The sequence below is a fragment of the Geospiza fortis genome, unplaced genomic scaffold (genome assembly GCF_000277835.1).
Source record: "Geospiza fortis unplaced genomic scaffold, GeoFor_1.0 scaffold112, whole genome shotgun sequence".
Lineage (NCBI taxonomy): Eukaryota > Metazoa > Chordata > Aves > Passeriformes > Thraupidae > Geospiza > Geospiza fortis.
In genome coordinates this window covers 18,091,904-18,117,159 of record NW_005054298.1, presented here as the reverse complement: position 1 = coordinate 18,117,159, position 25,256 = coordinate 18,091,904, and the positions used below count along the sequence as shown (strand labels likewise).

The following is a 25,256-nucleotide window of genomic DNA, read 5'->3' as shown; positions in this document are numbered from 1 at the left end:
ACCTGGGATGCAAGGCCCTGTAGCTACTCAGCAGTCCACAAAACAACTTCAGTGAGCTTAACCACATCCTTCCTTCCCAGGGAGACTATGACTCAGAAGGCACAGAGCCAATGCACTCTTGCCAGATATTTGAAATTATAACTGAGGAAAAAAAGCATTAACTCACCAGGACAAAGCTCAGCTTCTTCTAGATGTACCCAGGCTGGTACCTTTGTGAAATCATCCTTAGACTGACTGCAAAGAAGGGGCACAGTGTGCAATTACTGCATCTATCTAATATTTCCTGGAAGAGGACAAGAAGCAGATGGGTCTATATCCCCACTTATCATCTGCTGGATTGGCTAAAATGGCTTTACATACGTGCAGCTGGGAATGTTTTACAGCACTCTCCTTCATATCCTTTCTCTAGTTGACTGCATTTTTCCTTCTACATCAAATTGCCTCTTGGATTAAGAGGACAGCTCCTGGACAATTTTGCTCCATGCATGCATGGAACAACTGGTCCATGCTTGATGTGTGGCTGTACCATTTTCTTTAGAATGGTGTAGCACTTTGAAAGTGGATGGAAGGTTGCAGAAGAATTGTGATTTGTTGATCCGCTGCCGAAACAATTTTGTCTTGACCACTCTGATCTGGCTGAAGGGAACACAGCAACAACACTGGAGGTTTATGCAATCTGCAGTGTGTCTTACTGCCTTCTACAGTAGAATCACTGCAACCTCTAAGCGGAAAACAGTCCACTGATCATAGCCCATTTCCTCAAATGAAATGTGGAGGGCAAGATTTACTCTATAGTGATTTATAACTACTTGCTGTAGTTATATAGAAACACATCGGAACCACAGACCTACAGGAAAGAATTAGAGTTTGAGTAATGCACAAGACTAAGCAAGATTTAACATTTTAGACTATTCTCTCCACTCTGGCAGGCTCAGCTGTGTCTCAGACAGCTTTGGTGTACACATATTCTTCAAGGGGCAAATGAAGAAAAATCACTCTAGTTATTCACTCTAAGTCTTTTTCAGCCTGCTACAGCAAATGATAAATTTATTCCTTCATTTACAAGACTCTGCAGTACCAGCAAAACTTGTTATAAGCTCTCCCTGTTTATTTTTCTCATATTTCAAAGGAAACTTTTCACTGCAAGTTAACTCCTCTGTTAAAAGTATACACCACCTCTTAATATTTATAACAAAGACTTAATAGAGAACTGAAGGTCTACAGTCTAAGAAATAATGAAGCACTAAATGTATCTCCATGATACATTTCTACATGTCTAGCTATGGCTGATTTGTGTGTGTGGAGTGTTAGGTTGGCACTGCACTAAAGCTTCTAACTCCAGCACAACCAGTGCCAGTTTTTCTGAGTACTTGTTACTCTGCCAGGAGCACACATCCCAAGGTACTTTCACCTACAAATTCCATAACAGTGAAGGACAGAAGTTTAGTCTAGCCCAAAGACACAGAAAACTTATGGCTCATCTTGATCACTCTTGTCTAAGGTTTTCTTCGAAGGAGATGAAAACATTTTCTTCACCCCCTGCTACAATCTTCACACAGGACTTGATCAAAATCCAACATGGTTCCCATGAATCAGTTTTAGAGCCTAGACATGTACACTTAGGCGTTAGCTGGTATTCCAGCTTCTTGGGTAATGGAAAGAAATTTCCATATTAAAAGCTGGTAGTAAAGCTGATGGCAGTTTTCAGTTTTAGAACCACATGAGATACTTTGAAAGAAAGGAGTACTCCAGTGACACTGAGAAGTACTATGAAAACAGAATTTAGCCCAGCATATGAACCTAGTCTCAGTTACAATCTGGGCTTGAAAAAAATTCTTAATTTCTTTAAGAACCAGATCTTAACTTTGCAATGACTTCTTTTTCATCTGCATGCAAGATTTTAAAAATAGGACTGGTGTTTCCTTTAATTAGTATTTGATACAGTATTAATATTCCTATTTATCTTTTACATGCCATATGGATTAAATTCTCATTACTTTTGATCTTAATACTTTTAAAATATGTAAATCAGCAGACAGACACCCTCTTTAAAGCAGTGTTTGCACACCACATCTATTATTGCCTTGGGCAAAAGGAAAATATCTGCATTGCTCACATTCCAGAATTGTGAGGAAATCTTGAAAAATCAGATATTAAGCTGATCAATCTGGATGAATTATATAATGACCACATAAACTGCAGTTGTTAAGCTTCAGCTGTACCTAAAATTGACATTAGAAATAGCAAAAGACCATTAAAGAACATGTACATAACAGGGGTCAATGAATTTAATTTCTGTATGGAAAACAATGTTTTCACAGGTTGAGGTAATTCTAGATGCACTGCCTTAGAAGAACACTATAGTTTTTTTTTAAACTCACCTTCTTTGTAAGACATTAAAAACACAGTGATTTATTTTGAAGTTTACAGAATATCCTGTTATCTTAATTAATCTATAGTTTTTCCAACACCATAGCACACTGCTGATGAATAGACTTGCATTTGCGTGCATTTCCATTTGTCTGAACGTTATGGTTAAGCAGAAAGGAGAAACTTATGGGACTTATCAATACAAAAAAAGAGCAAAGAGGATACATGAGACTGGCCTCTGTTCACACTGTACATAATCTCCAATGATATGGGAAGCATTTGGATTTAGTGTTGAATGAATATGGTTCATGAATGTATTAGTCTGAAAACAGAAGTCTAGCCAATCATTTTACATTTGCTCTTCCTATAATACATAATATTTTTAGCTAGCCCTGTCAAATTTCTCTACCTACATTAGACTGTTGAAGTGTATGCTGAGAGTTTTCAGGATAAATTAAGCAAATGTAGTTGTGGAAACCAAACCTTACTCAGTACTACCACGCTCTGACAGGTGGAGGGAGGATGCTGCACAGCTGCAAGCACATTGCCTGCCCCAGAGAATGTGTGTAGTGCTTGTGTAAGGTATCCATTCCCTACCTTTCAGCTCTGAAAACTCTGTGTCTGCTGAGAAATACCACAGGAAATTTGTTTGGAAAAAAAAATAAAAATTGTTCCTCAGTATCAGAAAAGGCATTTTTTGGGAAATTTGGCACAGCAGGGTCCATTTAGTTCATTTTTATTTTTTTCTGATCTTATCCAAAATCCACTGGGACCTTCTCTACTGTCTTGACTGAGCTCTGAGTACAGGCCAGAAACCTGACAGCCTGATATATTTAAAACTTTATTTTTATTTTGGTTATTTTAGGAATCTACAGGACAAAATACTGGTGCTTATTCAAATACATCTAAGAGCACACATCACTCCTCTTTAAATTGCATCACAAGGCCATGCTTGGCAGGGTCCACTCAAAATGAAAACCTGAGCCCTTTAATCCTATGGTACAACGCATAAACCATGACTTCCCTGGGTGCACACCAAGCAGAAGGTCCATAGCAGTAAGGGCAGTGAAAGAGAAAAAAAAAAAAAGAAAGGCCCCTGCTCTGAACAACAGTCTAGTTTAAGGCATAGTCTATACCAGCAAAGGCTACCAACGCATTTATTTCTTGACATCATCTGGATTGGCAGAAGTCCTCAGCCAGAAACACTGTTGTTTTTTTGACCTGGACGACTCAATCCATTTGGCAAACTGCTTTAAGAACTTCTTTCCTATGATGCATGTCTTTCCAGAAAGGAAATTTGTTGTCATACATCTGCAGTACAGTTACAGTTTCAAAGTCTTCTAACTGCAGATATAGCCTAACTCGCCAGTTCAGTGCAGACTTCTTTTTTCAAATGCCATCTTGCAAAAGACCACACTAAAAATTCAACATATTTCACATAAATCTGTAGGCCATAGTCATACACATATACCAAAAAGAAGGCACATCAGAGTTCTTAAATTTTCAGGAGTCTGATAAGCACCACAAATATTATTTTGAAATTTCTATGCAACTAAATTAAAATGTTTTCCCACAGTTACTTGCAAAAGCATAATTAGTAAGGTGTTAGTAATTGAAGCAGCAACTGTATATCCCCAACTGTGTTTAGAGTAACTAGGTAACAGAATATCTTAGAAGTAATTTAAATTTCCCCTTTAAGTGTCTTAATGGCACTGTAGGGGACAATGCAGCAGTTAGTTACTACAGTTTAAATGCTTTATGTATTTAAATCGTAATTACTGCTCATTACTGTTTCACAACACAGATATATATTATCTTTGTCTTAAACAAGAAAATTGTCAAATAGGAAAGTCTGTTCACAGCCATGCTATATTGTCTATACTGTTCAACCCATTTACTTTTCAAGTTGTACTATAAACATCTAATTCTAAGCAGTTACTTCGAATTCAGATTTCAATTTTTTTTTAAATTTGAATGGTCTTACTTAGGCAATGATTGTTATAATGCTAAACAAGATGTGTGGGTAACCACTGCCACACCCTGAAGTACTGGGACCTTTGTGATGAACCTCTGCCTCTGACTGTTGCATTTGTTATATGCAGAACAAGGAGATGTTGCACACAAGCCTGTGAAATTCTATGTTAATAAATCAAGGATCTCTTGGCTACTGAACTCACAGCTCTGTTCTCTAGTTAGTTCACAAGTATTTCATATCAAAGGGATGCAAATGTGAAGGTTTAGAAATAAAGGAGTAGCTCTTTCAAATTTGAAGCTAAATAAAAAGTCTGACAAGCAATACCATTAACAATCTGTATCACTTTTTCCCAGTCTCCTGTCTTGAAACTTAAGCACAATACTACACAGTGGGACTCCACTCTCACCTCTGCTTCAGGTAGCAGACTTACTTTGCTCAATGATACAGCATCTCCAGAAACTGCATTACAGTATGTCATGGAAGTGACCCCATTAAAATAAATTCAAACAGCTATTACAAGCAAAGCATTCATCACTTTCCTTTTTTTTTTTCATCGCTTGGATGTGGAAACCTTCTGCTTTCTTCACTACAATCCCATGATGCATGGCACATTCACATAAATATAACCTTGGAATTCCACTGGAAACAGCTTCAAGCTAAAGCAAACCACTTCCTCATCTCCTTTGTGAAATTATATACCCACACTGAAGCACAGAGGGCACAGTGATAGAATATAAATTACTTTCATGGGCCATACAAGAGATAGGATAGTTCTCAAAAGTGCTCACCTTCCTAACCTATCACAGGCCACACACTCACATGAGAAGAAGCCACAAGCAGGATATCATCTCAACCAAGTCTACTGTTTTAAAACAGCCAAATTGTTTTAGATTAATGATGACTTCTTTTTCTCTGCCCTAGTGAAAATGGATTCTTGTTTCAGTTCTAGATCACTCCTGGCAAGTCAGCTGGGAATATGCAGAACACAATGTACACCAGACACCAGCACACTGCTGCCTTCCTGCTCTGAGCTTTGTCATCAGCTCACATGAAAACAAGCACAGACCCATCCCATCAAAACTTGTTTTGTTCAGTTTGTTTTTGTTTCACAAGATCCTTCAGGGGAAACAATCTGGTCAAAAATCCAGCCACAATTCAAAATGTTTATTTAAAACACACTTGGGGCTCAAATCTGTGGGAGCAATATTTTAAAATGCTTGTGTTTTTTGTTTCTGATTTGCTGTTCTTACTCAATGTTCCGGTATTGGTATGAGCAAAGCCAGACAAAACCCCAAGCATTAGTTTAACAAATGTAATCCAGATACAATGGGCTAGATTTTCAGACCAGCCATGCTTGCTCATGGTGCAGCATGAAGATGCACGATGATGTTGAGCATAATAGGCCCAACTGAGAGCTGCCCTGAGGCCTCTTCAGAGAAGAACATTCCTAGCACAGAGGGCCTGCTCACTGCATGCAGAGCCAGCTCCATTTCTTTGTTCCTACTTGTCTCAGGATAGGAATCATTCTAAGGCAGGGCAGCACAAACCTGAACAAAAGCCACCAGGATAAAGGGCTGCAGTCCCTGAGAAATAATATTTCTCCCACATCTTCTAGTCTTTCCCATTTTCAGCTGATGTTGAACGGGAGCACCCTCTGCAGATATAGGGACATCTTCCTCTGCTGTACCTTCTCAGAGGTTATGAGAGACATTCGTCCTGCATCAACCCAGCACTTGCAATTTTCCAGTTGGCTTGCAAAGCACATGGTAGACACAACTCTAACTCCTTTACAGTTAAACTCAGCTGTTTTACAGAGCACATGTACTTCCTGAGTTTGGTTTTTCCTGACTACAGTAAAGCAACTACAAACCTAAAGGCAGAAAATGCAGCTCTTATTCCTGGGATTTCATATTTGCAGCATTTGACAATATTGAGGGAATATGTATGTCATCTGCCACTAATTTTATTTTATTTTTTAACAGAGCATAAAGAAAGAACACAAGAACACAAAGAAAGTTTTTTTCCAGTAAGGTGGTTTTTTTTGTTATTATTACTTCACTAGCTAATGGCTTTAACCAGAGACCAATCTGGGACACACTCATTCAGCAACAAGGGACAAAAGATCTTGATAACCCACTGGTAAAGGCTGACCTTAAATATTGATCCTAAATTGTTAACTCAAACAATAAATCTGGTTCTGGTTCTCAAAAGCAACTATCAATAGAGCTGAAAGCTGTTACTTTTAAAGAATTATGTCCAGAAAGAAAGGCACATCCACATCCTCTGCTGTGGATCACCCTGCGTAATCATAAGATGTCAAGAAGTTACCACAAAAAGCTCTAGAATAGTGTGAACTTGATTTAAAGCTCTTGCCAACATTCCATTACATTTGGAAAGATAGATAAGATGCAGAAAGCCATGGAATCATAGAAAGCTTGGGCTGGAAGGAATTTTAAAAATCACCTAGTTACAATCTTCGGCCATGGGCAGGGATGTCACCCATCAGACCAGACTGCCCAGGGCCCTGTGCAACCTGATCTTGAACACTTCCAGGGAAGGGACACCCAAAACTTCTTTGGGCAGACTGTTCAGTGCCTCACCACACTCTGAGTAAAGAACTTCCTAACTTCTAATCTAAATTTGTCCTTTTTTGGTTTAAAATGGTTCCCCCTTCTCCTATGGCTATCTGCCCATGCAAAAAGTTGCTCTCCCTCTTTTTCACAAGCCCCCTTAAAGCATTGGAAGGCTGCAATGAGGTTTCCCTGAAACCTTCTCTTTCCAGGATGAATAACCCCAGTTCTCCCAGACTGTCTTAGTAGAAGAGGCGCTCCTGCCCTCTCACCATCTTTACAGCCACCTCTGGACTCATCCCAGTGTGTCCGTGTCTTTCTTGCGCTGAGCACCCCAGAGCTGAACACAGCACTCTAGGTGGGGCCTCATCAGAGCAGAGTAAAAGAGAAAAATCCCCTTCCTTGACCTGCTGGCCACTCCTTTTCCGATGGAGCCATGCCTTCTGGGCTACAAGCTCACACTGTTGGCTGATGTCCAGCTTTTCATCCATGAGAACCCTCAAGTCCTTCTCACAGGTTTACAGTAATAAAGTCATAGGTTTAATCATAGGTCATAAAGTCACACATTAATGAATTTAGGCTTGACACTAAACATCATTAAATTTAAGAATGTAAAGCTTTTGCTTAAGTCCAACACTGAACATGGAGATGGGCACAAACAGAGGAATTAAAAATAACATTATGAAATAACAATGAAAATGTCTTCAGTCCTTGTCTGCAAAGACAGAAACATCGTGGTTGTACAGCTGCAATGGATGTAATAGTGAAATACAGAATGTAAGACAGTAAGTCTTAGAAATCCAGTGGAGGTAATCTAAATTCCTCCTGTCTCAGTTAATTTCTAGAAACTTGCTTTAAAGCTGAATTAATTGTGTAACTCACTGTACTATCTAGAGTATTGTCTTTTACCTTGTCTCTTCTCCTGATGAGACGATAGATACTTACATTCTTTGTTATCTTTTTTTTGTTTGTTTGGTTAGCTTCCAAAGTTCATAAACAGAACATAAAAAAGATCACTGAAGAAAAGGTTGTTATTACACAAGGGAAAATTCCCCTTATTTCATCTGGTCTCTTCGTTATTTTCAAAGATTTTGGACCAATTAATGCTCTACCCTTTCAGAGACACAGGCCTCCTAAGCATAAAAAAAACGCCTGATGTTGCAAATAATGATAGAAAGTGTTGCAAACTGGGATGCAATACTCTGGGCAGTACAGCAAAGAAAACTGTTTGGTAAGTATTGCCATTCAAAAAGATTTTACCTTTTAAAACAGAGAATTAATTGTAATTCTCCTTTCAAATGCTCTAAACTAGAATTACACTTTTCCTGAAAAACTAGATATGAGCAAAGAAATGCTACAGAAAGCAGGAGGACATTTGCCAAGGCTACCAAGCCTTCTGTTCATACTGAAATTGAACAGTATCTTTTTCGTTTTTCATCTCATTTGCTTCTTTCTTTATCATGCTTGTCTGCACAGGTTTTCTTCTTTGATGGCATATTCCCTCTTCACTCCACTTCTGGCTTGGTTTTAATTCCATGATGTCTGTCCATGTCTGTCACACGTTTTCCCTACATGTGAAGTTCGGCATCGTTTCATCTACCATGGTCACCATTTTCTGCCTTACTGTTATAATCTCTTTCAAAAAAAATTAGATTGGTTCCTCTTTTTTTTTCCTTGCAAGTCACACCAAAAGTGACTACAATTCTACAAACAAGTTACAGAATTTAAGCAGAAAATTGGCAGATGCTTTCTGACCGTGCATATTTATTTTGTGGGTGGGACAAGAAAAGAGAGTTCTGTGAATTAACAATGATTTTCTTCAATATGTGTCAATGATCAGCTTGTGTGGCATGCTACGACCATGTAGGCAATCTGATTTTCAAAGTTTTAGGCTGTAAGTTGCTTATGATGATGAAAGACAATAATGAAAATCCTACTTCATTTGCAATGCCCTGAGACATGCCTGCCTATGGCTGTCTGATGACTATGTTCTTCCCAGGGAATGCTTTAAAGTAGACTACGGTTTACAAATAAGTATCTAAATATAGTCATGCAAAATTTCATTTTTCTAAAGCAGTTAAGCTCCTTTGGATATGAAGCTGAGGAATTTACTCTTTTTGGGCCCTAAATCAATGATCAAAAGGCACAAAGTGTGAGCCCGGATATGCAGTCAGAAAACTGATATATACTATAGACTTGAACTTACAGCTGTTCTGAATACCATTGCAAGGAGCAAATCCTCGTGAGGAGATTAAGAACTTCCAATTTATCAGTTTCTTATGAATGAAATATTAATTGGAAGCACATTGACAACAAAGAGATGAAGGAAATTGATATCACTTAGTCTCAAAGTCTGATGAGCAAAATATGAGGGGCTAGCACAAATGGGAATCTTGTTCTTGTGCCCTTTTGGGACATTAGGTGAGGCAGTATGCAGACCTGAATTCTCCTGTCTCTGAAAACAAATCAACAGGTCAAAGATTTTTGTCACACAAGTAGCCCTTTTACCAATTTTTAACTATAGCAACTAGTTGTTCTTAATTTTTGAAACTCCACCTATCTATGCTGCTACTAAAATTAGGGGTTTTTTTAGACCTGCAGAAAACTTACTTGTTGGTTTGTTTTTTTTCTTTCCAAGTAAGCCCTTTAAAACTGACAAGCTTGCTGTTATTCATTTGATAGTCATGCTCTTTATCGTGACTAAGAATATGCAGTAAAGAACAACATTAAAAGAATGTAGAAAAAACAATTGCACCACTTTGCTGCAGGGCATTTTTGGTGTTTGCAAATCCCAGAACTACAAAAAGAGGCTGGAACAATGTAATATTTTTTCCTTATTTTGAATGTAACTTTTGTGTGTGTGCAGGATGCAACATAAGCACATTGGTGTGACGGAGTCCCAAGAATAGCACTACACTCACAAAGCCACAGACAAAGAATTGAAGAAGCTCCTCCTAGGACAAAAACTAGCTGTAACTGAAGGTAAAGAGCTGGCACAGCTTTCCAACTTTTTAGTACTAGGCAATCACATGCATTATCTATATTTGATTCCCAACAAAATGTAAGACAGTCAGATGAAGAAGGATATATTAAAGACATATAAAATATCAATATTAAAGACGATCAAATCTTCATGGGTATTCTTACTGCCACTCAGCTTGTTAGTCACGTCTGCATTCTCCCTGTCAGACTTAGCTTGCTAGGGCACACCAACCTGACAAGCAAGAGGCAATACCTAGTAATTACACAGCTGTGCTTCTTGTTTTCACACGTACAAGGCAGAACAAACCTTAAGGACAAAGAACAGGTACTGAGGTATTTTTAGGAAAAGAAATATTAGAATTCATAAACCTTTCTTTTACACATGTTGTGTTATGATTAAGATATGCTTGTTGCCTGCCTGACCACACAAAGGAAAGCAGCTTCTCTTTTTCCCACTGGCATCAGTAACAACACTTCCTGTGATTTTGGTACTCTGACCTTCCCTCAGGGGAAAGGTGTTATAAGCCAGGAAGGTGGGGGTGTGGCACTATTTTTCTGCTGTACTGCCAACACTTGAGCACAACAACTTCTTCCTGGAATTCTCTCCATAGGCAAGGAAGAGCCTCAAGAAAGATTATCCTTGCCTGGGGTCAGAAGGGAGCTCTGTAAGCTCACAATTACTGCAACAAGCTACTATTGGCTGTCGCTTTACTCAGCCTAATCATTAGAATCATCTGAGGTTATCCATGAGAGAACTGAAATACAAAATACTTCCAGTGAGTAGAGAGAAGTAATGATGGACAGCCAAGTAATACAATCATTGTCATGAGCAGAGTTAATGAATAAGTCATGTAAGGCAATTTTTTTCCACCCAAATGCTTCAGAACCAGTTCATGATTTAGTGAATGGAATACCTATTTATCAAACCGTATCTATGAGTAACTTGTACTATCTACATCTTCACATATGTGGTTACAAACATTTTGTCCTCAGTATCTACCCTTTACTTGCCAGGGTCGTTTGGGTTTTTTCGGTTTTTTTATTTGCACTGGTCAACCATGCATTTTATATGCCATGGTTTGGGCTTCTACTGAGCTGTATATGATTTTCAGCAGCTAATCACAATCCATTAGAATAATAACTCAAATTTAGTAGAGAGGAAAAAGATCCAAACCTGTACAAAATACATTAGAAGTTAATTTGTTATGGTACTTTCTGAACTGTCCCACACACCTCATGTAACATTCTGCAACATCACATTAATTATGTTACTGCTTTTACTAGCATGTTATCTCTTCACAGTATCTATGAAGAATCATAAAAATAATTTGTGAAAGGATGCAGTGTCTTCTAGAAAGATGTGAAATCCAGCTATTACTACTCAGTTGTGGGGAATTCAATAGAGTAAATTCAGATTTTTAAATACCAGCAAACATCCAGAAATTGTTTGGTAACATACAGCTAGCAGATTAAATCATAGCTTCATAAAAGCAAACAATTAACAGTCTTAGCCTTTTTCTTACGAAATACCCAGAAATAAAGAAATTATCTACAATTTTCTGATGTGAGAAAAAGTTAAAAAATTCTGCAATTTGCAAAAAAAAAAAAGCCATTGTGAAAATATTATTAGACTTATTTTCGCTGTACTTATGCTAAACAAGTTTATTTAGAAAAAATTGTGTGGTTTTTCTAGAAACAGAAGAGTAATGAATTAGGAGCAATACTATATGCCAGAGTACATCAGCCATCTGAGATATGCTGCTGATTCAGAGCACCAGTAACTGCGGCAAAATAACAAAAATAAGGCTGATAGGGAATACTTAAAAGAATTTTCAAACAGTAACAACAGGATAGTGAAGTGCTGCATGACAAAAAACTTAACTACTCACAAAGATACAACAAAAAGAAGTATTCAAACAAATCTGTATGTTGTGGATGGAAAAGAGAAAGAGCAGGTGAACAGCAGCTTGGATCAGTGGACATTATGTGTTAAGAGGAGAAACTGAACCCCTATTCAAACCTACAGGGTTTTGGCACAGCATTATCATATACTTATTATTCAACTTCATTAAATTTCTTGGATTTCTTATTGTATTTTTTGATATTTCAACGAGAGAGTTCTGCAATCCATTTTTATCACAATGCAGCCATTACAAGCTGAATTTCAACTTGTTTTACATAGAACAAGTACTGAGTTGTCTCTGGAGAACTCTATTGCAATTTATCTCTGCAGTTTACTTGCATCTTATTTTATCTCTCACCTCTGATACTAATCAGTCATGGCTGCAGGTCAAATCTTTTCGCATTGGAAGCAATCACAATAACCAATCCAGAAGTAAACCAGCCTATAATGAAATTCACTGCCTAGGGCTAAACATAGAGCTAACATGTGTTTAACAAATCAAAGCTTGTATTTATCACTTGCCACTGTTTGTGTCTTTGCCTGTTGGAGGGGAAAAAAACAATTAAGAAGCTGTGCAGTACAGAAAGATTTATGAACAGCCAATTTCTTTTCAGATTTGTTGGTCTGATACTTTGGCAAAATTCAGGCTGCATATCATGCCATTACAGAGTAGCAAAAGATTTAACAGAAACCATTGATGGGTGAATCAGTTCAGAATGCAAACATCATCACTGCAAGTTCTCAGCTGAAAAATTTACATAAGGCTGAGAGAAGTGCAACCGATGTCACTTATGTTTGCAGTTAGATTTTCTAAATTCCCACTGAATTATATGGCAAAGAACTGAAATCCTGAAAATGAGTACCGTTTCTCACCCTAATGGCTAGTGAAGCTGAAAGGCTCCTGTACAATTCCAGAAAGCAAAAATTCAGGGTTTCCACTGGGTGGGAGGTGATGGTCCCTCCTAGGGGCTCCTGCAGGGTCCCACCATGTGCAATGCAATGCACAGTACCAAGCTCTCCAAGAGCATCCATCTGCATAACCATGCAGCCTCACAAGCCTAGAAAGGTGATTATCCTTTCCTATAATGATTGAAAGACAACCCTAGAATCAACTAGGTTGGAAAAGACCTCTGAGATTGAGTCCAACCTATGACTGAACACCACCTTGTCAACTAGACCATGGCACTGAGCACCACATTCAGTCTTTTCCTTAAACACCTCCAGGGACAGTGACTCCACCACCTCCCTGGGCAGTCCATTCCAATGTTTAATCACCCTTACTGTGAAGAAATTCTTCTTAATGTCCAACATAAACCTTTGCTGTCACAGCTTAAAACTATGACCTCTTGTCCTGTGGCGGGTTACCTGGGAGAAGAGCCTGCCCCCCACCTGGCTACACCCTCCTTCCAGCAAGTTGTAGGGAGTGATAAAGTCCCCCTGGACCTCCTCCAGGCTAAACACCCCAGCTCCCTCAGCTGCTCCTCATAGGACTCACACTCCACACCCTGTTGCCCCAAACTCCCCTAAACCCCAGATATGTAGAAAACTTTTCATGTCAATTTTTTATAAGCAAGAGATCCGATTCTGCTCACTGTTATGATTTTACTGACTATGGTCAAGTTTTCCGTGATTTATATCCCTCAGTGTAAGATTAGTCTCAGTGCAGAGCTTAAAAATTATGAAACAAAACTCCTGTTTACAACCAAAAGTAATTCTAAATAGATTACAAATTCCTTCCTTTAAATTCCTGAGTGATAGGATTCTGAAAGGAATGGCATTATGTGTCAGTATCATCCCATCTGCCAGTGAAAAGCAGTTGAAAGTTCATGCAGTATTTCACAGTACATCACGTAGCAGTGGTTTTGTTTTTACTTAGAAAGGAAGGTTTTATATAATGAAATCAAGCAGGAAGCTGAGTTACACCAACAGCTGAATGGCTTGGCCTGATCTCTCTCTATTTGCACAAAGTGGCATCTTTCGTTACAAGGCACACCCTGATCTTGATACCACACTTGGTGTGAGATACTTCATGTTCTTTACTCTAATACTATGATATTACAGTCATGCTGAGATATTGAATTTCTGTGAATACAAGGATAAAAAGTGCCCCCATTTCCAAGTCACTACTGATTATTGCTTTGCCATAGCCATTAACTTTTTTTTTCAAAAAATGTAAAAATAAGAATGAAATGAGACCAGAGTTAAAACTCTACTACAACATTAAACTACCATGTAGTGTAATGTACCTCTCTATATTTAAGCACCTTTCACTTGCAAGCACAAGACATTGAATCAAGACTGTACTTTGGATTGAGGCAGTTTAAAGTGTTTTCAATAATAAAGTCTGGGACAAAGAAAACTGTACTCTGAAGCAAAGATCAAACATCCAAGCCACTGTTCTTTTTGGCTTGGGTATTTTAACATGATCATGCTTCTTAGCATTAAAGTTGGATCACTTCTTTAAAACTGGAGTTAAGTCTGAACTTCTAATGAAGTCATAATTATTTTTAATTTCTTGTTTAGGATGATGAGCCTGTAAATATCATCTGTGTGATGACAACCACACAGTAACATTTTGGGAATAACGTCTCCAATGCCTACAATGCCCCTACCAAAACTTGTCCACAGTGGGCAAGGTGGGCAGCAGCTTTCCTCCCCATCAAGCAGTAACTTGACATGTTTAATTATCTGCTTGTCCTTCATCAGTGCAAAACCCAATGACTTCATACATTTCTCCAAACCCAGCACAGCTACATTCACCAAACCCCATTTTATGATTGGTTTACCAGATAGGAAGAGAAAAAATTATCAACATTTTTAAAAAACCTAAAAAATTGCAAGAAAAACATTAAAAAATGGGTCACTGACTAATGGGACTCCAGCTTGAAACATGCCAAGTCCTAATTTCCACTAGTTTTGAAAATATAAAAGATTAAAGAATCTAAAATCAAAGGCTGTACTGAAATGGACTATTCACTGCCTCAGACTGTGGCTATAGACAACACTGAAGACTATACTTCCAGAGCTCGCAGAACCCTGGCAAATTTCTCTACTTTTCGCAAAGTTTCAGCATTGCAATGTAGGGTGCAAGGCATAAACTGAACATATCCATAAGTCACATTGTTCTCCCACGAAACAATGTCCACGGCCAGAGACTCTTTGTGTATTTTCTCACTTGTTCAAAATGTCTGTGCTAAGCAAAAAAAATTACGTCATCGTTTGGTCAATGCAGAGATACTATTAGCTTTCCTTTTGCAAATGTATTTCCTTTGCATCTCAGAAAATCTGTCACATTTACCTTTGAAGCAAAGTTACACTGGTCAATTCCCTATGAAGCACTCTTCATTAATAATTTCAAACATCCTCACTTTCTATCTCATCTATGAGAATATCACTACTTGGCCTCTGGAGATTATATTATTTCGATTTCTTCAGTACTATATTGTGACTAGAATAATTAACTTCTGGCTTAATTGTTACTAATGACTGGACTCTCTGCCCAGGCACTGTGTACAGCAGAAACATTGGAGGGAATCCTCAGCATTTTTACTGGTCTTGCCCCAGTGCTCTGGCAGAGTGCAGGGGAATGTCTGTGCAGTGTAAAGCCAGCCCCTGTGACTCTATAGAACCATAGCACATGCATGCACTTGCTGTGCTTGCGGTTTGGCCATACTACTCAGTCTTTCTATGACCCAGTGAGAAGGCTTTTGATGTGAAAAAGAGGTTTTTGTCTCTGTATTAATTACAGAGTATAGTCTTTGCATGATTTTTGTGGAAATTTCCTTCTCTATTCTTCCTTTGCCAATCTGTTATTAATAAGAGGCAGCCCGTGCTATTAGACAGCCAGATAACAAGATATGAGACAACAGACCACTCAATTAATAAAAAAACATGCAAAGTCATATCAACCATTTTGTCCTTTTGTGTTCTGCCCCCTCTTGACTGAACTAGACCCTCACCTACAAAGGCCTCAAGACAAATAAGCAGCCTGTCCTTCCTTTTGTGCTTAAGCCTGCATACAGACTTACTCCTTAAGCAAACACCAACACTGCTTCATAACTGGGTCATGGACCAGTGCAGAAACCTGTTACATTCCCTTTCCCACTGGCCTTTGTATTTCAGGTCCAAGCACCACCAAGCTGGCAGACTAGTGCTGCCTGTAATGTAACTTACAGAGAACTAAAAATCAGTCTCTAACACTGCAGAAAAATTTTTCACTATGAAAAATAACAGTCTTTGCATTGTTTGGACTACCTTGTGGGTAGCTTTTTAGTGTGAATAGCAGCTTATGTAGTATCACCCGACACTGTAAAGCTCACATATTTTTATACACGCTTTCTTGTTCCAAAGAGGTATTTCCTATTTCACTTGGTTTTCACAGTAGGTGTAAGAATACTACCTGCTTAAAAGTGTACTTCATACACTACAGCTGAATACAGACTGAGCAGCAGGTGAAAGCATCTGCATCTCTGAATGCAAGCCGTGCTTTTAAAAGCACCCAAAGAAGTTATTATTCCTCACCAGGTTTACTTCCTTAATAGTTACTCACTGAAGTGTGATTTATATGATCATCTATCTGCATATTTTCATGCTTATCTAGGAAACTCCTTACTTCTCTGCATTTGCATGCTAATTCATTTAAATATAGATGTCTGTTCAATAGTTCAGATCAATGTTGCATTTATCTCCTCTTTAAATTTTATTCTTCTATCATTTCACATTTTTGAAGACACTCTACTGAGTAAGGGTTCTGAATTATGTTTGCTAAGGGTGTAATTCTGCCAGTTTTACTCTAATTGTTTTACCTCAGACACAAGGTCTTTGATTTCAAGGAGACCAGTTGCAAGGTAACATACAATATGCAGTGAGAGTAAAGATGATGGATTTGGGCCCTGACTGCTTCCCTCAAGAGGATTTGCTGCAATGAAGATATTTCTGTTTGACAGGTTTATTATTTAACATGCAATAATTTAAGATAGCAATGCAAACTTCCCCTGCAGTTCCACACTACAGATTCAAAACCAACATGGACTGAAATGCATGAGGAGGGAAGAATGGATTTCTCAATCTGCTCTGTTTAAATACTATTCACTTTTTAGCATGGAAAGCACATTATGCCTGTTTAAAAGAGGAAAACCATTGAATTAACAGAACAAGTTCCCTATAAATACCTATCTTACCTTTACACTGAAAAGGTAAAACACTGAAAATTAAACATTAAACATTGAAAATTGTTTTACTGAACTCTGTAAAATTTAAACACATAAATTGCAGGATTAGGGCTTAATTATTCAGATAAATATTTGTAGATTTATGAGACGAAAGATGTCCCATTAAACAAATAAACAGTAATGTTAATTAATAGCATGACATTATAAACAACTAATTTTCAGTATTAATCTGGAAATTAATTTACTATCATATACATTTTGGCTCTGGTTACAGATACCACATTATCAACCTACTTCATCTTAAACTGTGAAAGTTATTCTACAGTCTAGTAATAAAGTCTGCATTCATGGATTTGCAAAGATAGGATGATCATAAAACCCATGATAAGAGAAAAGTACTCTGAAAGGAAATGATTTTGTGGAATATCCAAAGATAAACCAGGTAAAATTCAAAAAATGTCAAAATGTTTTACTTTAAGTTTTGAAACTCTTGCTGAACATGGCAAAAGTAACATAACAGCAAATAAAAATTACAAAATTGCACTGCATAGATTGTAGAAGTATTGCAGATGTTCCCGTGCTGCTGACTGAATCTTTGTGTGTGTGAACAAACCAGTCGTCTTTCATTCTGCCCAACAGGAGAGATTTCATTACCGTCTTTGACTTCTGAGGTTGGAAGGCAAAGGAAAGCTGAAGCTCTTGAAGGTAGATTTGATTTCATTAAAAGGGTATTTTGAGATTAGTAATGACACTTTTAACAGAAAGTGTATTTTAAAAATCATTTTACTTTTACCTCTGTAATACAGAGACTTAAGGACTTTTTCATATTTCCAGAGTGAAAGTGTATAGAAGAAAGTTTTTCCGTTACATTTCCTGCCTTTCAAGGGATTGTTAAATGATCTCATCAATATATAAAACAAGTTACATGCTGGCAACATGTAGCTTATAAGCAGTAAACAAAATATCTCTGCTACTTTATTGTATTTCTTACCTCCTTTTTTACAGGATGTCAAGAGACTTGACAACTGATGGTCTGCAACTGTCTTGGATTGGCTAATTGATTGTGAATCATTCGTTTCAAATGAATGTTTTAGAATAAATGGAGAAGCAGAAATCTCATCCAAATTATTCTGGAATAAAGAATGCTGGTTTAGGCACATAAGAAATGTATTGATTCCACTTGCTTATGATAACTTACATCTGTGATCTCATAGAGAGCAACTTGTTATTTTCCAAGACTCTCTGAAACATCTAATGCTAGATTTAACTCAAATAAGATTCTTGTGGCTTTCAGCAACACCGACTTAGCACCCGTGTCACAAACATTTGTTTACTTTTTTCCATTTAACTTATTTATCCCCTTTCCTCATGCAGTTAAATCATATCATGCACTGTATGCTGATTTCCTCTCATAGTTAATTTGTATCTTTAGAAAAAGCTATAGGAAGGTATTAATCTGCTTAACATTTCTAAGTACATCATCCAAGGGATTTTGTTTTTTTAATCTTACATATGCTCAGCAGAGTTACTGGCAAAAACTGTACATTTTCTCCATTTCATCCTTTCAACATCAAATGGTAAGCAGCAAAAATTGGATCAGACTTCAAAGACTATGCTGTGCTCCAAGTCACAGAGCGACTCCTCCATTTCACATATTGAATTCGAGCAGGATATCAAAGTGCTACCAAAGAACCTCAGGTCCTTACTAAAAAAGAGTCTCTAACATCTGTAGAAAGTGAAGTGCACAGACAAATCACCTCAGGGAGCAGCTAGCATTTATTCTCAGCAGCAAATTTCCAGCCTTTTGATTCTCTTATTCACTGTACCTCCCTGTCTCTCTACAGAACTAAAGTTCTTAGCAAGCAGGCTTTTGTCTCAAAGACTTCAAAACATCACTAACGGTTTCATGTTCAGATGGCTATGCCAAGCAGACATGAACACATTGCAGAACTGTGGACTCAGGAATTTGAAGTTATAATGGGATGTTGTTTTAGAATATAAACTTAGTAGTACCTTTTTAGTTTGTTTGTCAAGAAAATCAGGCATCACGGGAGAAGACTGGTTACTGGTTTGCTGCCTAAAAGCAAACAAAAAGAAAAAATTTAGTTTAAATATTGTAATTTCTTCACTCTTATAAAAGGTTAACTGGCAAACACACTTTTTTTGCTGATTTTCCCTTTTCTCCCTCCCCCAATTTTTAAACATGCACATACAACCAATTCAGAAAAAAACCCAGACCAGTCCCATTTCCTCTTATAAGAAAGTGCATACTGTTAAAAACAGCAACAGGTTATGAGCAATGAATTTGTCATTAAAAATGTGTGCGTCTGTACAGATGTGTAAAATGAGTTTACAAGAATGTAATGAAATTGAAGTAATGTATTAATTTGCTAAGATTTTACATAAAATATTTTTTCCAGGGCTGTGAAAAGCTATTTTCACAGAATTCAAACTCAGACACTCAAAATTTGATGGATGAGCAAGAAGTGAAACACATGTGCTCTCCTAAAGCCACGTGGGTTAAAGACAGAGCAAGAAGTAAAATGTCTTAGATTCTTTGTTTATATCTGTTACTACTTTACCATCACATTATGTCACCATAAAAATATTAAAGGCCAACTCCTACTTCATTAATGCTGATTAAATTAACATAGAAACCTTCTGCAGGCCGTGATCCTCGTTGTCAGGCCTTTGAAGTCAATGGATTTCTTCAACAGTGAAGTCCACCCAGACAGAACTTGTTTCAGAATCTTCAGCTATGCAATACCAAAAAAGATGCTACCAATTTCATTTAGTGGATTAAAAAAATTGAGGCTCATAGAAATTATTTGGTATGCTCATGATCCTCAAACTGGGATCAAAACAAAGACTTTTTCATTGTCAAAACAGAATGAAGTTCATAAACATGGTAAACATTCATCTTTTCTGTAATGTTTCAATTTCATGAGGGAACTTTGGACTTGCATGTCAGATAAGGGGAATTTAAGTCCCCCTTTATTCTTTGACACAAAGGAAGAGAAGAAAAACATTCTCCCTAGAATGTAAATTGAATTTAAACTTGTGTTTTCCTTGGAGGAAAGGAAGGGATCCATTTTAGAAATGCTTTATCATTTAGTACTGGCACACTTCTTAAAGTAGAAAGTAAAGCATATGTCTAGGACTGTATTTTACACTGCATTTGTGCATATACTATATTATCTGTAAAGTTCTTTATTACTATTTATCTTGTATATATATTATTTAGATAATAATTTATTTAGTGGCACTGGTTAGATAACCTGCCACTTTTCCCAAAAATTTCCTCAAGCATTTTTTGAGATGGTGCACTCCCTTTTTCCCCAATATTTCTGAAAATAAATCACATACAAGGTAAAAATGATTAATAATCCTCAAATATCACTGTGCTGGATGTCAAAATCAACATTTGGGGTCAGATCAGTACGTTGCAAATGGCCTACAATGCCAAAACCAGACTGAATCATCATATAAATTTAAATATTCAGATTTTGGGGTGGTTTGGATCTGGATTTAAATAAGCAGCATGAAAATAATCTTTATCTTCTACTAAAAAAAATACACAACCTTGCCACAACTGGGACCTTATGTAATTGTTTAAAGCACAAAGGCAAAAATCAGCAACTTCCCTTCTGTACAGCTTAAGTTAGCAAAAATCAGCCTCTGGAATTTGGAAGCCCCTAAATCCCAACTCTCTGTCAGGATCCCAGTGATGAATTGTTTCTGATTAAAACAATCCTAAATTGGGTTGTATTTGCTGCAAGGGAGCCCAACCTTCCACAGAATTACTGTTGCTACCAGAAGTATGCACTTGAGTACTAGTTGTTACTCATGAGCCTCTCATTGCATTGCTCTTCCCTTGTCCTGACAAGATGGGGAATGGCAGAACAGCTTGGCGGACACCTGGCAGCCAGCCAAGGTCAGCCCACCACAATGTCAAACTGGCAGGCAATACTGCTGAAAACGTGGAATCAGCTGCAGATCTGGGTTCATGGGCCTGGTTTCAGTCAGGCAACTCAACAATTTGCTGCTGACTGTTCAGCTACTGAACTGTAATACGCCTCAGTCTTCACATACAGGCTGTCTATAAATCACTCCACTAGCAAGAAACATTGGAAAAGAAACACTGATTCTTAAGGCCTGTCTACACATCTGTATAGTGTATAGACTCACTATCCTCAGCATTGAAAGTTGAACCATAGCAACATAGATCTAGTAATGGAGATTAACTTATGCTGGAGAAAAAACACCTAGTTTTGGAGTTACTCTGGCCATTACCAGTATAAGTAATGGCCCTTTTACTTTCATTATTTAAATGCTTTGGAAAATGTTAGAAACACTACTAGGTATCCTACTAGAAATAATACAGTTCATTTTGCAAAAGCAATATTTTATGGAATAGAAAAAATTCAATCCTTCCATTCAATCCTTCCATGGGTAGATGAAAAATTCCAAAGGGGTGGGAACAAGCAAAAAACTAGATGACACTAGAAAATTGTGCCCAAATTCCCATCTACACCTTTAAAAATCCTCAGTAACTAAACTTAGGAACAGTAAAGTAATTAGAAGCTCACATGACATCAGAATCAGGCCCATGTATTCTACTGCATGCCACAAGGATTGCAGACTTCCTATTTTCAGCACAAGCAATAATCTCAATGTTTGCTATGATTAAAAATAGGAAAGTGAAGCTATTAAAGGAAACCAGAATGTCTTTATACCAGCTTTTCTTGTGGAAAGAAATGAAAATTCATATTCAAAAGATGTCTTATACAAGAAATTGCAATATGATCTTGACGAAAACTGAAATCACCCAAGGAGAAAGTATGGGAAAGGTGTAAGGGAATAAATTACCAAGACCCAATGGCATTCTTCAGAAGATCCTGAAAAAAAATAGGTTTAAAATGTAGAGATGTGACCCTTTCCATCAGCTCTCCATGAAGAACAGAAACACATCAACACAGTGATTATTTTTCTTTTCATTTTAATCAAAAGAATTCTTGGAAGGTTTTGTTGTTGACTGACAGAGTGAACCTCACTTTAGTGAGATAAAGGCTGCAGATCAAGTCAAAGGCTCATGTGACTGAATTCACGTTTAATCTCTCAGTGATACGCAGGACACTGTAATTATGTGCTAATCCACCAGTGCCCATGCAGGTAAATCCACATTGTGGGCTATTTCAATGGGCCTCCAGCTGTAGCAAACCATTGAGAAATGAACCTCACTCATTTTTCAGGCACGGCAACAATACCATTGCAAGTAAAGCAGATGTGGAGAATTCCTCTAGATCCATTTCTATACTTACTTCCCATACTGATGCCGCAACAGTTGGTGGCACTACCATGCTATAAAATCTGGCTTGCAATGCCAAATCCACTGGCTCAGAAATGTTACAGTTCAAGAAGTCACTATGTGTTTACAAATCATAAAAAAAATTTGACAAATCATCTAAGTCATGCCCATCTTCAGAGAAAAATCAGCTACATTTATTTTTTTCCCCATACGTTTGCTTAACCTGATTTTTAAAACCTGCAGTGGTGGAGCTGTCAAAACTCTCCAAGGTAACCTACACAGGGTTTAACTCAACATACCATTAGTAAGCTTTTCTTGACGTCTAACCTAACATTCTTGTGTTGCAATGCAAGCCCATTATTTCTCTCTGGATTTTCAACAGAGAACAGTTTGTTTTCACATCAGCCTTTCATGACAGGAGAAACAATACCATGTGATCCTTAGTTTTTCATCATTCTTAGACATCTTCCTTTACCATGGTTTACAGAGATATGTGATAATTTTTGCTGCCAAAGGACTTGTTAATTTTCTTCAAGGGCAGTCTCTAATATATTACCTTAACCAAGTCTTGGCAGTGATGACAAAATGTTATGATGCACATGTGACTTGGTGTATCCTCACTGCTAGTAAACCTCACAATGTAAACTTTGAACAACTATTGACTTTCATATTGCAGTTCATTACATTTCATGTAACTGCTTCTAATTTCAATCCTACCCTCCCAAGCCCTTGTACCACCACTCACTTAGTACTGATACAAATTTAGTAATCAGATTCTGCTTCATCAGTCAAGCCATCAGAAAGCAGAAATAGACCCATTTCCAGAACTTGACTTTCACATGCATACTTCCTGTAGAAAAGAAAAATGCTGATAATTATTCTTTGTCTATAATTTTTTAAACATCTATGTTGATGTGCCTGTGTAGCTTTGTACTGACTATTATACAATGTTGATTCTGTAAGGCTCATGTGAATGTCATTACTAAAAATAATGGTTTTGAGAACCTAAGCGGACCAAAGCCTGGACATGACACAAAATAGGTAAAAAGAGAAAGATACAAGGGCAAAAAATCACAATGAACTCAGTTCAAGAGTGTGAACTGGTGTTGATGTCCAGTATCTTCTACTCTTAACACACAGAGCTCCAAAGGAAACCAAGGAGCAAGGGATACAAGACCCAACTGATAGCAAAGTCACTAGGTGGAACAATGCCTTCTTCTATACAACACAGCCTGATGGCACTGATTGTGTACATGTAACTAACTTATATTGTGATGTTTAGCAGTCATTGAGCTATAGTACAGTAAGCTAGAAAAAAAAAACTAACAATGCAGTAAGTGTTCTCCAGGGGAAGTATCAAATCAGTATTACTTAAAACAATTTTCATTTGGGAAGGAAATGGAAAGGATGATGATGGTGGAACACGCAGGTTACAGATACTTTGATGGGGTTCTATAGGGATTTAAAGATACTTAAGAATGACAGCTCTGTCTGAACAAGAAGATGAACAAGGTAGCATAGATTAAGGTCTTTAGTCACTGAACTGTAGATTATCCTGCTAAGCAAGAAAATTTATGAAAAATATATTCACTAGAGATATGTCAATCTAACAAGTTCAAATCACATGTTTTAGAAAATTACTTCTCACTTCTCCATAAATTATTTCTAATTAGCTCAAAAGATCCCTAACACTAACTTGAAATTTTAGCTATGCCATTGCAAAATGCAGCATTTTTGATTTCTGCAATGATCAATTGCAAAATGGAGGCAGACATTAAGTAAGGCTGGTGTCTGTGCTCTCCTTGTGAAACAGGAGACTCCATTACACTCCTCCCTTTTCTTCTGCCTATTCAGCTCTATACAGAATGGTAAATCAGCTATTCAGCTGTTGTAAAAATGGCTCAGAAAGCCTTCTACTTTCCTCATTTGAACCATGTTTTACTCATGTCTTGATCATGTTTGACTTTAAAATAACTGCCCCTTTCAAGGTTTGATTCTGATTCAGTTCCTTGATGCCACGCAGGCCTGTTGCTTCCTCTCAGTGCCTGATGATGTCAGGAAAAGGCTTGGCAAGTGTTTCATACATGCTTGGTTTTTGGGAATAATTAAAACTTAGTGTCAGCTTCCCAGGTGCACAATTATTCCCAGGATCCTGTTTCAGCACGAGTCACAGACACTTCCACAGATTTGTGGAACTGAATGGAAAAACATTTTTTCAATGAGACAAAGCCACTTCCCTGCTAACATTTACATTATCTATTTCTACTCCAATCAGAGATATCTGCCAACTCTCAATGCATCCTTAGGTACCTGTGACATCAGCTTTGCATTTAACTTGATAACCAAGTCAAGCATATAAATGCATGAAACATTTTAACATGTAATACTAAATGAACAAATGTGTGCATTTAATTAGAAAGCCATCTAATTTATTAGCTTCAGTCTGCTATGTCCTGCATTCACTGAAGAGCATGAACTAGGTGTAGAGATTCAATTTCTTCTCCTGAATTAATTTTTTTAAAGTACTCATTTCTTCTAAACACTTTGAAATTCATGACTTAGTAAAACTGAGTGCTTTACATATAACACTATAACTCAGCTTTTACACAGATCTTTAAAAGAGCAGCAGGTTGCTGCTCTTTTAATCTCTCTTTAATTAAGAACTGCCAGCAGTAATGGCACTTTCCCAACTCCAGGCAAAAGGTATTTATCTATCTGACTGTAAACTGCAACCAGGACTGGGTGCAAGACCTGAACTGCCAATCTATTTTACATGGACATCTTCAGGTCAGATATCTAAATGCATTTGGACACTGATTTAAATGTCAGTTTGGTGGCTAAATGTCTTTAAAGGCTGTATATATGTGCTGTGTATATATGGAAGCTAACAAAACTCAATTCTATGAGCATACATGGAAAAAGAAATAACTGTTAACTTCTCTAGAATGGCTTCAGCCGGAGAGGTCTTGTAAGTTTT

At 37.4% G+C, this 25,256-nt stretch overlaps 1 protein-coding gene across 1 annotated transcript in view; it reads right to left on the bottom strand.

Annotated features, from left to right (window-relative positions):
* The window catches only part of MYO3B (myosin IIIB), a 191,987-nt gene that overhangs the window by 24,775 nt on the left and 141,956 nt on the right, over positions 1 to 25,256 (bottom strand). The window contains exons 32-33 of the mRNA XM_031058556.1: positions 18,985 to 19,048; positions 17,963 to 18,101 (exon numbers count right to left, since the gene is read on the bottom strand). Of these exons, the coding sequence (XP_030914416.1) occupies positions 17,963 to 18,101; positions 18,985 to 19,048 (203 nt within the window). The remainder of the gene's footprint in view (positions 1 to 17,962; positions 18,102 to 18,984; positions 19,049 to 25,256) is intronic.